General features: G+C 56.5%; 2 protein-coding genes across 17 annotated transcripts; one reads left to right on the top strand and one right to left on the bottom strand.

Annotated features, from left to right (window-relative positions):
- Window positions 1–7: 7 nt before the first annotated feature.
- Window positions 8–7,981, bottom strand: SPHK2 (sphingosine kinase 2). 15 transcript variants are annotated; one of them, XM_043435192.1, is made up of 7 exons: window positions 7,776–7,981; window positions 6,615–6,791; window positions 3,397–3,865; window positions 2,458–2,607; window positions 2,246–2,340; window positions 2,044–2,159; window positions 8–1,666 (listed from the first exon to the last, which is right to left on the bottom strand). In XM_043435192.1, the coding sequence occupies exons 2-7, from the start codon at window positions 6,651–6,653 to the stop codon at window positions 574–576; spliced, it is 1,962 nt and encodes a 653-aa protein (XP_043291127.1). In that variant the 5' UTR covers window positions 6,654–6,791; window positions 7,776–7,981; the 3' UTR covers window positions 8–573. The 15 variants fall into 15 exon arrangements, with proteins under 15 accessions (XP_043291127.1, XP_043291128.1, XP_043291129.1 ...); XM_043435193.1 differs by having other exon boundaries at window positions 6,615–6,769; XM_043435194.1 differs by lacking the exon at window positions 7,776–7,981 and adding an exon at window positions 7,419–7,762 and having other exon boundaries at window positions 6,615–6,769.
- A 103-nt stretch (window positions 7,982–8,084) lies between these two features.
- Window positions 8,085–11,876, top strand: RPL18 (ribosomal protein L18). 2 transcript variants are annotated; one of them, XM_043435212.1, is made up of 7 exons: window positions 8,085–8,192; window positions 9,410–9,496; window positions 9,772–9,879; window positions 10,414–10,512; window positions 10,986–11,109; window positions 11,263–11,332; window positions 11,759–11,876. In XM_043435212.1, the coding sequence occupies exons 1-7, from the start codon at window positions 8,190–8,192 to the stop codon at window positions 11,832–11,834; spliced, it is 567 nt and encodes a 188-aa protein (XP_043291147.1). In that variant the 5' UTR covers window positions 8,085–8,189; the 3' UTR covers window positions 11,835–11,876. The 2 variants fall into 2 exon arrangements, with proteins under 2 accessions (XP_043291147.1, XP_043291146.1); XM_043435211.1 differs by lacking the exon at window positions 8,085–8,192 and adding an exon at window positions 8,584–8,691.
- Window positions 11,877–12,612: the final 736 nt, after the last annotated feature.

Below are 12,612 nucleotides of genomic sequence, written 5' to 3'. Positions count from 1 at the left end.
GAGGACCTGAGAGGAACGAAGCCACTGCCTTTATTGCATAGACCTTTTCAATTGCTTTGAAGATTGGGGCAGGGGGAACGCGCACAGAAGACAGGATACGAACTTCCCCACCCGGGGGTAGAGGAACATTAGTGCAAATCGGAGCGCCGGCCCGGGGGAACCTGCCCCTCCCGGGCTGATTGGCCAGCTAGGTGGAGGCACCGGAGAAGACGGGGCCAATTAGCTAAGGCCTCCCCGGCCCGTACATTCCAGGTCGCGTCACTGAACGACGCGTTATGACAGGCTCCGCCCTCAGCCGACCTGGCGTTCTACGAGCCGGGCGCGAGGACCTCGAGTGTATCCCGCCCTCATTGATCAGGCACTACCCTTGGAGCGACCCCAAGCCCCTGGAGTTCGGGACATCTTCCGGCATCACCTCTGGTCGCCTAGGGTAGGGCGCAATCCCCAGACGCGGCTGGGACCAGTGTGCGGCTTCCGCGCGAACTCCAGCAGCCTCGCCGGGCCCCCTGGCTCGGGCTCCGCCCCTTTGGGAATGTAAGCCCCGCCCTTGGCGGGCTCCAAACTTGGTCGGATTTAGGCTTCCCGCCCAGGGCAGCCTGGAGGACCTGTGAGCAATGTACCAAGGCCAGGATGCACCTGCGCCTGCAATGGCCCGTACTCCACCTGCTCCCCGTCCACCGTGAGCACTCCGCGAGGCGTGAGCGGCTCGAGGCGGAAGGCACGAGCCGCGGCGTAGCCCAGGTGCGGACAGCCCAGGCTGAAGTGGTTACCACGCTCCATGGCCAGAAACAGGCGCAGTAGCGCCGCCCGCGAGATGCCGCTACGCACCCAGCACAGGTGCACCAGGCCGTCGTCAAAGCGCGCGTGGGGGGCCGCCACGAGGTCAGCCCCCAGGTGGCTGGGTAAGATGGCCAAAATAAGCACAAAGTCTCCCTCCATTGTCACCCAGTCTGGGGGTAGCGGAGTGCCTAGAGGAGGGAGCAGGTGGTCAGGTGGTCCCCCAGCAGAGGTGGCTACCGGGGCACCAGGGGTGGGAGGTGGGAGCCCAGATGATGCTGCCATTTCTGAGGGCCCCTCGCTGATGGGTGAGAGCTGAGCTGCCTTGGGGGTCCCCGGGGGCGAGGGCAGCAGTGGGTCCGGGGACAGTGGAGCATCCCCAGCCCCACCCCAGTCCCCAGCCAGCTCTGGGCCCCCACCGTTGAGGGACAGGATGGGCAGGGGTTCAGGTGAGCCAGGGGAGGTCAGGGCAGGCTGGGGCAGGGGCAGGGGCAGGTCTGACACTGAGCGATGCAGGGGTGAGTGGGCCACAGCTGGGGCTGGGGCCGGGGCCAGGGTCAATTCTGACTTGGCCCTTGGCAGGCCATGGGTAGGGTTAGGTGAGGCAGGTTCCACGGTGGCAGGGAGGTAGGAGAAGCGGCCGCGGTAGGTGTGCAGCGTGGCAAGGCCCAGGACTGTGCCCAGGGTGAAGCGAGCACTGCCCAGGGCCCTGAAGCGCTCGCTCTGGATGTCCACATCTGACACGAAGCCCCAGGCCACAGACAGGAAAGAGAAACAGCGGGAGCCGGAGGCCAGAGTCACGGAGAGCAGGTCCAGAGGGTGGCTGCCACCCCGGCAGAGCAGTAAGGAGCAGTTGAGTAGCAGGTCAATGCCCAGGGCCGGCTCAAATCTTCACAATCAGACATGGACAGACACAGCAGGAAAGAGTAAACAGGGCTGGTGAGACACTCCGTTCCCGGACCAGGTGGGAGGGGTGTGGACAGCACAGAGGGACAGGGAAGCAGACCGGTGGGGGGGCGGGAACCAGGCCTTGGCCCACCCACAGCCATCTGGCTACCTCCAGGCGGGCTCTTCTTACTGAGCCAGGTTCCCTGTCAGGTCTTTCACTGCAGAAGCATTCACTGAGTGTCTCTTGTGTGCCAGGCACAGTTCTAGGCACTAGGGAGACCGCTTGGAACAAGGCAGGCAAAAATGCTGAGGGAGTGGGGGAGGGCTGCGAAGCAGATGGACTAGGCCCCTTATCCCAGGAGGGCTCCTCCCACCTACCCCCCGTGCTGGTTCACAGCTCCTGCTAACGCGTTGCCTGAGCCACAGGGGAGAATGCCCACGGGGGTCTTCACAGCCTCTTCCCAGTCGGGGCGTTGTAGGAGTCCATTCAGCACCTGGAGGGTGGGAGACCAGACACCCGGGTGTTGGTCCTGGCCCCCGCGGTGCCCCCGGGCACAGGCTTGAGGAAGGGTGGTCCTACCTCATACAGCACCCCATCTCCCGAGACCGTGATGATGCCGTCCCACTCGCTCAGGTTCAGCCCCTGGACCAGCTCACGGGCGTGGTTCTGTCGTTCTAACATGGGGAACCAGAAGTGAGGCAGGCTCTTCCACGCCTCCGAACCCACCACCCGCCCCCGGACTCTGGAGCTCTAGCCCCCAGCTCCCACCTCCCTCCTAACACCGCCCTTACCTGTCTGGATCAGGTTGAAGGACAGCCCCGCTTCGGAGATCATGGGCAGCACATGGTTCTTACACCACTGCCAGGCCAGGCCCCGCCCCCCAAAGGGATTGACCAATAGGAGCAAACGGGGAGGCCTCGGCAGGAGGTCGGGGGTGATTTCTGCAGAGAGAAGGGAAGGAGTCTACAGAGGTCAGGGACCCAGGCCCCTCACTTCAGAAACAGGAACTGCAAATAGCCCCAAAGGAGCTGGTGGAGGGCTGGCGTCAAAACCTGGAAGTCCAGCTTTTTATTCCCGGGCCTCACCAGCTCAGGCCCAGGTGTACAGCCCCGTCACCCACCACCCCCAGGTGAGGAGACAAAGGCAGTGCTGGGGAGTCTAATCCCCGTGCCCTGTGGACTCCAGGGAGGAAGGAGGAAAGCTGTGGTTTCCACCTTCCACACCCCCAAACACCTGGGCCCCGGGTCAGGTTACTCCACTGTGGGAAGCAGTCAGGACCAAGGAAAACCCACCACCTGGGGACCACGGAACCTTTACCTCCTTGTGCCATCTGAGTATCCTGGGTGGGGGTCTCTGCCCAAGAGCCTTCTTTGATTCCCCCCACCCCCCAACCAGAGCTGGATGAGATGCCATCTCCAGGCCTAGGAGCATGTCTCAGTTGGCTGCTCTCACCAGCCCAGGAGCCTCTGACTCATCTGTGGTCAGGACCCAGGGAAAGGGAAGGGAACAGAGACTGAAATCTTGCAAGAGCAGCAAACATGACTCCTCTGCCTGTGATTTTGTTCCTTCTGTAGCCCATCCCTGTCTGTATATCACTCTTTCAGTACAAAGCCAGAGGGACACATCACACAGACAGACACACAGAAAAGGAGACACAGAGATGCCCACAGAGGGAGATCCGCAGAGACACCGAGGTGGCCTTAGGACAGAGAGGCTGCCCAGTGCCTCACCCCCATCCCCAGGCAGTGGCAGTCCACGGAGCAGACACGTGAGGGCCGTGGCCCAGCGCTGGGCCTCAGCGCGGTTCTCCTCGTAGGTGGCTGCCCCGTCGGCCCGGAAGGTGCGTGCAGCTCTGCGCCGGCCCCCACGCCGGCCCCTGGGGTAGGTGTAGACGCAGAAGTAGGCTGCTGAGTCCAGGGGGCTTCGGCTCCGCAGGGTGCAGCAGCCTGAGACCTCGGTCAGCAGGACCAGGCCACCCCGGGGCCGGGCCTCGGGCTTTGGGCGCAACCGCTGTATGTGGAGGGCTTGTGGTGTGAGAGTGAGGGCGAAGCGTGGGCCGCGGGCTGGGTAGGAGCCAAACTCGCCATGCAGGAGTGGGGTGCTGGGGGTCAGTGGCGGTAGGGGGGCCATGGCCTTGACCCTGTCCAGGGCGCTTCTAGGCCGGTAGCCCCAGCTCCAGGTCAGCTCCTGCTCTGGCCTCTGTGGGGGAGGAAGGAGGGCAGGAGTCAGAGTCCAGGAGCCCCGTGGTGGGCAGAGGGGAGCACGGGCAGGGCCTGTGGACAGGAGGAGACAGCGAGGCGAGGGCTGCCAACAGGCGAGATGGAAGCACCAGAGGGAGACAGGCCCAGACACAGTGTGGGAAGACCCTGAGGACACAGGGCAGAGGTCAGGTGGACAAGAAGGCCAGCATCCTGGAGGGTCCACACCTAGGCATGCAAAGATTCATTCCTTTATTCCCCCAATAATTATTCAATACTATGTGCCAATGGGGCTTCCCTGGTGGCTCAGTGGTAAAGGGTCCGCCTGTCAGTACAGGAGATGCAAGGGCTGTGGGTTGGATTCCTGGATCGGGAAGATCCCCTGAATAGGAAATGGCAACCCACTCCAGTATTCTTGCCTGGAAAATTCCACAGAGGAGCCTAGCGGGCTACAGTCCATGGGGTCATAGAGAGTCAGACACGACTGAGCTACTGAGCAAACATACACATGCACACACTCAGACACAGAGAAAAAGGTCTGAGACCAGAGAAACACTGAGAGGAGACAAACAGCTTCAGTGAGATCAAACCTAATACAGTGAAAGATATTTAGAGAGCAAGGAAGAGTGTAGGGGCTCCAGAGGTGCACCAAGAATCAGAAAGACAACAGTGGAGAGAAAGACACAGAAGAGGCAGGAGATAGGGGATGCAGTATCTGCAAAGACTGAGAAAGGGGTGTGACACAGAGGGATTAAGGGGTCGGATAGGGAGAGCCACATGTGGGAACCTGCAAGGGACAGAGACCAAGAGGTGAACCTCAAGCACTGACCTGGGTGTCTGGCCGCCTGCTCTCCAGGGAGAGACTGGGAGCTGGGCCTGAGATCCCCTCCCCCTGCCCTCTGCCCAGTTTCTGCCTCCTCCTTCCTGCTCACCTTTGTTCCCCCTGCCCCGCCCACCCGGTCACCTATCAGTTCTGCCCCTCACCTACCCCAGGCCCAGAACTGCGCCAGAAACACCCCCATCTGTGGACTCACTCTTAGGAGCGACCTCTGTCTCCTACCCAGGGGGGTTCTTCAAGGTTCACCCATAAACTTGCACTGACCGCGCCCCCCTCCCCTTACCTTAAATCAGCTTGCATGGAGCCCTAGATCTCCCCCAGTCCTTGGCCTGCGATTCTGTCCCTAGGTCCCCAGGCTGCTGGCCTGGTCTTCATCCACAGGTTCCCCCCAATCAATAAGCCTAAGTCTCTGTCTCTGGTTCCCTGGATTCCGGGCCTTCATCCCCACCCCATTTCCAGAACCTGGTTCCAGACCTGAGTTTTCATTCCTGGATCTCTCAGTCCTGGTTCTGGTTCTCCATCTCCACCCCACACCACTAGTACCCCAGTCTCGGGCCTACGTATACGTTCCTCTTGGTCCCTGAGTCCTCCTGACTTGGGTCCATGTCCCGGCCCCGGGCCCTCCTCACACACCGGGTCCTCCTTCACACAGCTCCTCTAGTCATCATCAACTGTCCGCACCAGACCTAGGGGTGGGGGGGAGGGTGTGCATCCGCTCAGCCAATGGCCGCGCGGCCGGCCTGAATTGCACCAATGAGAGCGTGCGGGGGCGTGACCAGTCGACTCGCGAGCTTTGCTCAGGGGCCTGACGTGCGGAAGCGCTGGAGAACTGGGCGGGGTATCGCCTTTCGCGAGATCAGCCGCCATTATAGGTGAGGGCACAGGCGCAGCAGAGGCGGCTACACGGTCCCATGGCCACCGCCCCTGTCGCCATCTTTATTGAGGGCACGTGGGCCTGTCCCATCCTTTGAGTTTATAAAAGAGAAGGGGGCGTGGGGGAGGTCTTTAATTGCAGATAGAGAATGATCTTAACACATCTAACAAAGAGTAGAGATATGCAAAAACAGTACAAGAGAAGCAGAGGTAGAGGCAATAACACACTTAGACATAAAGCAGAAAACAGATAAACAAACAAAGACAACAGAATTAAGAATGTGCAAGGTAAGGACATAAGAAAACCCAGAATATGATGGACACATAGAGAGATGGGGACAGCCACTTTTGGAATGAAAGCCAGGAAGGAGAGGCTCATTAATTCACAAACTGTTTACCTTGGGCAAAAGCTGGAATGGGGACATCATATTCGCCCAGTGAAACGGCAAGACAGAGACAGAGGAAAGAGAATGGGAGAGACAGTATCTGAGAGAGATATATCTCTCGGTCAAGTGTGAGGAAGGGAGAGAATGTTGGAGGCTGAGAGGAACTGAGACCAAGAGACAGAAAGCAAAGATGTTGACAGACATAGAGAGGCAAAGACACAGGGAAACGGAAAGAAATAAGGCAAGAATAATATCAGGTGACCTAGAAACAGAATTGTAGAGAGGAAGACACATGCTGAAGGAGATAGGGACTGAGCTTGCTGCTGCTGCTAAGTCACTTCAGTCGTGTCCGACTCTGTGCCACAGAGAGATAAATGGAGGATGAAGTTCACTTACTGCAAAACAGTGTACCTAGTGTTCAACTGAGAATAGCAACAGCACCAGATAACATGTGCCAAAGAATGACCCTGAGAGAGGGACAGACACCCAGTAAGATGGAGAGACCGAGAAACACAGTGTGTGCTTAGAGCTCCAGGGAAAAGAAAGATACAGTGATCAAAGAGACTGAGACTCAAAGACCAAGGCACAGGGACAAGGAGGAGAAGAAAACTGTCCCATGGTATGGTTATCTTGACTTTCACATAGACCCTTACCTGGTCCTGCCGCTCCTCTGCTTCAAGGTGTCCATTCATCTGCTGGTCCTCCGCTGTGTTACCACATCAGCCAGACACTGGGCCTGGTTCGGAGGCCATGGGTGGGTGGTATGGGCAAGGAGTCAGGGCTCATGGTGCAGGTTTGGTCTGTGGCTCTGTGAAGAGGTAAGTAGGAGCCTGAAGGGCAGAGTAAAGGAGGCCAAGCTATTATAGGAATACTGCGGGTCCTAGAGGCAGAGCTTCCACAAGGAAGAAGCTTTATCACTGCCCCAACCAGTCCATCTGGTCCCATCCAGTAAAGTCAGTAACAAGAATAGATACTAATTTTTAGCAAGCACTTATTATGAACCAAACATTGTCCTGAGCTTTTAAACTAATTTTTAAACTAAATGCTCCAAAACACTCTATGTGCCAGTTCTACCATCATCACCCTTTTCCAGATAAAAAAAGTAAGGCACGGAGAAGTTACACGATTTGCCCAAGGTCACGCCATTAGTAAGTATTAACAGCAAAGCCACGAACTGAATTAGCTTACAAACGATATCACCATCTTTCTATGTCTCTGCTCTCTCTGGATCTCCACCTTCCCTCTTCCTAGGTCTTCTCACTCTCCCGCGTCACCAATTCATCACCCTCGCTTTCTGTCCACTCCCCTTCTCAGTCTCCATTCCTCCTCCTCTCGGAATCTCTGTCTCCCTCTAAGGCTCCCCTCCCTCTCTTTCAGGAGTTTTTTTTTTTTTTTTTTAAACCCATCCCCTCTCTACATCCCATCCCCAAAGCCCGGGGAGGGGGGCCTCAGCTTGCCTCCTCTACGCTCCAGTACCGTGCACATCCCTCAAACTGAAACACGCTGGACCACCTGAATCTTTCCCGCTGGGAAAAGCAGCCTCCTGATGGCAGGGGCGAGTAGGGTTCAGGGAAGGGCCATCTGAAGGCAGAGGGAGAAGGTGAATCTAAAAACTGGAAATACAGGATGCCACAAACGAGGCTGCAGCAAGATGATCTCGGGTTACATCTCAAGTAAGACTTCCCGAGCTGCAGCCGCACCTGAGAGGCGCAGCAAGCAATAAGACAGAGGAAAGCCTCCTGAGGAAACGCCCAAAGCTAGAGGTCAGAGGTTTCCTTGAGGTCCAGACTAGCCAGACAGCCCCGCCTCCTCACCTCTAATACTCGGTTCTCTGGGTCCTCCGGGAGCCACAGAGAGGCCGTCGGCGTCGGGCCAGAGCGTCACCGCGCGACGCCTCTTACTAGCTCCGCGCGACATCTCTCACGCTCCGAGAGCCTTTTCTTCCGGAAGACTATCAAGAACAGGGCGTGGATAGGGCTAGAGAGGCCCCCGACGTGCGGGTCCTTCCGTCCTTGGCGCAGCCCTTGTTCCCCTTTAGATGTTTCCTCCACTCAATTCCGGAAACGCCCATCTAGCTGGCCTTCTGATTCACCATAGAGAGGCGTGAGTCATAGTAGAGCGCCGCGTCGCCCAAGTGATGTCAAGTAGGCGCCACACGCTGAAGGCTTTCCCCGCCCATCCCGCGTCTGGTCTCTCTTTCCGGACCTGGCTAAGGAGGAGGCGCCATCATGGTGAGCTAGCTTTGCGGCGTCCTGGGCTCGACCATCCGCTGCCATCCACTGCGGCCCCGGGCTGGGGACATTCCAAAGGGAGGCAGGGGTTCAGGGGTGTTGGAAGGAGGCGACTCCCACGGTGGGGAGCTGTTTTGGAAGCCCGAAGGCCAGGGGTGGGCTTCTTCAGTCTCCCACCCTTCCTGAACTTGTCTATTATATAGGTCCCATCGTAGATGACCAGATTGAGGGGCAAGAAGGTTAAGTAATATGACCAGGGTCACAGTGCCAGTAAGTGGCGGAGCCAGGATTCGGATCCAGAAGCTGGTTCCACAGCCACTCTTGCGTGTGTTGCCTGTGTATTCTGTCACTCCCCAGCCTGGAAAGTTGGGTGCTGGTGGGGGGAGTCATCAAGCGGCTGGTGCCCATGTTTGGGAGCCAGGCGGGCTTCCGTTCGAGATTCAATTCCCTACCCACTGCATTCCCTGTGACCGGAAAGCATCTGTTCGTTGGAGACTCGGTAATTTTGTTTCAGAGATGTGAGTTCGGTAAGAAGTGCTCACAGAAAGTGCTCACCAAGTATCTTTGCATACCTAAATGCTGGATAAATGAGAGTTATTGACAAGTAGTTCTTTACAATTCATGACATAGTCTAAGAAATTTGCAGGAAAGCAGGCAGAGGGTGTGATGGAAATCGTGGGCTTCCTTCAGCTTTCTTAGCACTAGCGTGGGAAACTACCTGGTCAGGTTTTTGGAGTCAAGGAGATAATGCTTGAAAAGTCATTTTAAGATTGGTTCTGTACAGAGTACTTGAAAAAAACGCTCATTGCCTTTATGATAATAAAGTCAGTTCTTGGTTTAAGTGTTTCTGATAACGCTGCACGTGTTGGAACAAGCGTTGAGAGGTTAAATGGTACTTATTTTTGAAAAACATAGTTGCTGAAGAACTAAAAATTTGAGTTAATAAGGGTGCCATTAAGGTCATTGTGCTGTGAGCTGACAGCTTACTGTGTAAAATTAGCACTCTTCCCCCCCCCTTTTTTATTTTAAAAAAAGAGTGACTTGAGGCCCAGGGAGTTTTCAGTGATTTTCCAGTTGTTCTCAGTGTGGGTCTGGGATTGGTTATCTCCAGAGACTGCGCGTTTAGCTGTTTCTCAGAGGTAAGGAATAATTGAAAATGTTTATGTGAAATCTGCCAAATGAGAGTTGGGTTCATGGTCTTCCCTTCACCCCTGCAGGGAGTTGACATCCGCCACAACAAGGACCGAAAGGTTCGACGCAAGGAGCCCAAGAGCCAGGACATTTACCTGAGGCTGTTGGTCAAGGTGAGGTTGGGGCCAGAGACCCCTCATCAAGGACACCCCAGAAACAGAACTTCAGAGAACAGGCACGGGTCTGCTTTTCCAGAGCTGCTGGAGATGCCAGTGTTTTCAGTCTCTGGGCCTGTTCACAGCTGGCGGGGGGGTGGTGTGGGGGGTTTTCTGGGTCCCTGGCCAGCCGGGACTCTCTCCCTCTATTTGCCCCTTTGTTAGAAAGCTGGGAGAGAGGGGGTAGGCTGGGCTGCCCTGGGTTCTCACTCTTCATTTTCCTTCCACTCCAGCTGTACAGGTTCCTGGCCAGACGAACCAACTCCACCTTCAATCAGGTTGTCCTAAAGAGATTGTTCATGAGCCGCACCAACCGGCCACCGCTCTCCCTTTCCCGGATGGTGAGGGGCTGGTGTTGGGGCATAGCCAACCTGGGGGAGCAACTGGGTCATGTCTGGAGCCCGACTTCAAGAGGAAGGGTGGGCTTAGAGCTCTGGTAGCAGCCTGGCTATTAGCTGGCTTCACCTCATCCAGTGGTGGGTGCAGAACTCTGACCCCTCCGATGGAAGCTGTATAGGGGGAGCATTGGACTGGCTTGGCCTCATTTTCTTTCTCACCATGTTGGGGGTGGGGGGGATGCAGTTTACAGTGTCTTTTACGAAATCTTCTGAGGCTTGAAGTCTTAGAACAAGTCCTAGGTGTCAAAAGCTTTCTGTAGGAGAGATATGTTTGCATTTTTTTGGAGCTTTCTGCAGGCTGGACCTGAAATTAGGCTTGTTGTAGTAGTTAGAGAGATGTGGTGTGGATGGGTTTAGCTCAGACAGGGCACAACTGTTGGCCCTTGGGATGCCTGAGTCGGTGGGATTGGATTTAAGCACCAGAAGGGACTTGTTTAATGTGTGTATCACTGACCCCCTCCCCTGCACCCATTCCAGATCCGGAAGATGAAACTTCCTGGCCGGGAAGGCAAAACAGCTGTGGTCGTGGGAACTATAACTGATGATGTTCGTGTCCAGGAGGTGCCCAAACTGAAGGTGAGTGGGGGGTGTGGCTCAGGAGACGGTGTGTGGGTCACACTGAGTTCCTGCTATGGTGCCATCAGGCTCGTCTCACCTCTGGGTGAGGCAGGCATCAAGCCTGAATTGCAGGGGGGGTGATGTTGATGGTGGGCATCCCTGGGCAAACCCTTTCTGGGGCCCTGCTGATGGTGCTTGCTCTGAGGCAGAATTCACATCTGGCTTTCTCTGCCACTTTATCATCTCTGGACAAAGTGACGCATCTTTGTGTTTAGGTTTTCTCACCTGTGTACTGGCTTTGGTTTGTGGTGTCAAGTGGGTTTCTAGATGTAAACTGAGTGGCTGCATTCTTATGGCTCAGACGTTTGCCTCCAGTAGTTGGTTACCAGGCAGAATAAGCAGCCAGAATTCCTGCTGGGTCTGGGCAGTGGACCGGAGGCTCCTGGGCCACCATCCGGGGGCCCTGACCACGCCTGTCCTCTGTCCCCTAGGTGTGTGCTCTGCGAGTAAGCAGCCGTGCCCGGAGTCGCATCCTCAAGGCCGGGGGCAAGATCCTCACCTTCGACCAGCTGGCCCTGGACTCCCCCAAGGGTTGCGGCACCGTCCTCCTCTCGGGTGAGTGGTGCTTCGTGGCTCGAGGGGCCGGGCCATGTGGCTCCTGGCAGCCTTTCCCTTTCTGGGTCTGGGAGGTCAGGGACAAGGACAGCCCCCCTACACCCACACCCCAGCCCGGATCAGCCTGAGCCGCCCCTTCCTCCCCTTCCCTAGGTCCTCGCAAGGGCCGAGAGGTGTACAGGCATTTCGGCAAGGCCCCAGGAACCCCGCATAGCCACACCAAGTGAGTATGCCCTGCACGCCAGCCTCGCTGCGCTTCAGCTGTTTCTGTCAGCCTAGAATCTCCGCTTTTCCTTCAAGACTGCTTAGAGCTCTGTTCTTCGGGTGTTGAGCTCCCTGCCCAGCCAGCATCACTGGTGTGGGTTCTTCGGGGCCTATCCGCACCTCAGGTGGGGCCTGCATTTTGTCCAGCTCTGGGGCACCCTGGTTGACGCCCCCAGGGCCTAGTGCAGACCCTTCAGCCACTCCTGGCCATCTGGCCTCCTGCGCTGCCAGGCTTCCCCTCTGGCCCTGCTTCAGTTGAGTGAGGCCCTCTGAGGGTGTCCCTGTGCCGCTGGTTAGAGCAGACATCTCTTCTGAAGTCCCAGCTGGCTGGCAGGCCCCAGCAGCCCCTGACTCACTCTAACGTGGGCCCCTTCTCTCCCCGCAGACCCTATGTCCGCTCCAAGGGCCGGAAGTTCGAGCGTGCCAGAGGCCGTCGAGCCAGCCGTGGCTACAAAAACTAACCCGAGAGTCTACCTTGTTATTAAAAAGATTTTGGATGCTAACGGTCTTCTGTATATTACTGGGGAACAGAGTAGGGGGGAGGGAGAGAGTTGGAGCCCTCAAGGAGAACCCCGTCATTTTGGGCAGTGGGTGCCATGCCCCTCTCTTTGCCGTGTGCCGTGGTTAAAGCGTGGCTCAGATGGTAAAGAATCCGCTTACAAAGCAGGAGACCTGGGCTCGATTCCTGGGTCGATAAGATCCCCTGGAGAAGGGAATGGCTACCCACTCCAGTATGCTTGCTTGGGAAATCCCATGGACACAGGAGCCTGGCAGGCCACAGTCCATGGGGTTGCAGAGTCGGATATGACTGAGAGACTTGCATGGTTTTTCTAGTAGTCATGTATGGGTGTAGAGTTGGACCATGAAGGCTGAGTGCTGAAGAATAGATGCTTTTGAATTGTGCTGGAGAAGACTCTTGAGAGTCTCTTTGACAGCAAGGAAATCAAACCAGTCACTCATAAAGGAAATCAATCCTGCATATTAACGGCTGATGCTGAAGCGCCAATACTTTGGCCACCTGATGTGAACAGCTGACTGATTGGAAAAAACCCTGATGCTGGGAAAGATGGAGGGCGGGAAGAGAAGGGGGCGACAGGATGAGATGGTTGGATGGCATCACTGACTCAATGGACATGAGTTTGAACAAACTGGGAGGCAGTGAAGGACAGGGAAGCATGGCATACTGCGGTTCATGGGGTTGCAAGAAGTGGGACAGGATTTAGTGACTCAGTGACAACC

This window comes from Cervus canadensis, chromosome 18 (genome assembly GCF_019320065.1).
Source record: "Cervus canadensis isolate Bull #8, Minnesota chromosome 18, ASM1932006v1, whole genome shotgun sequence".
NCBI lineage: Eukaryota > Metazoa > Chordata > Mammalia > Artiodactyla > Cervidae > Cervus > Cervus canadensis.
Note: the sequence above shows the minus strand (reverse complement) of the source record. Positions and strands in the feature narration are given on the sequence as shown.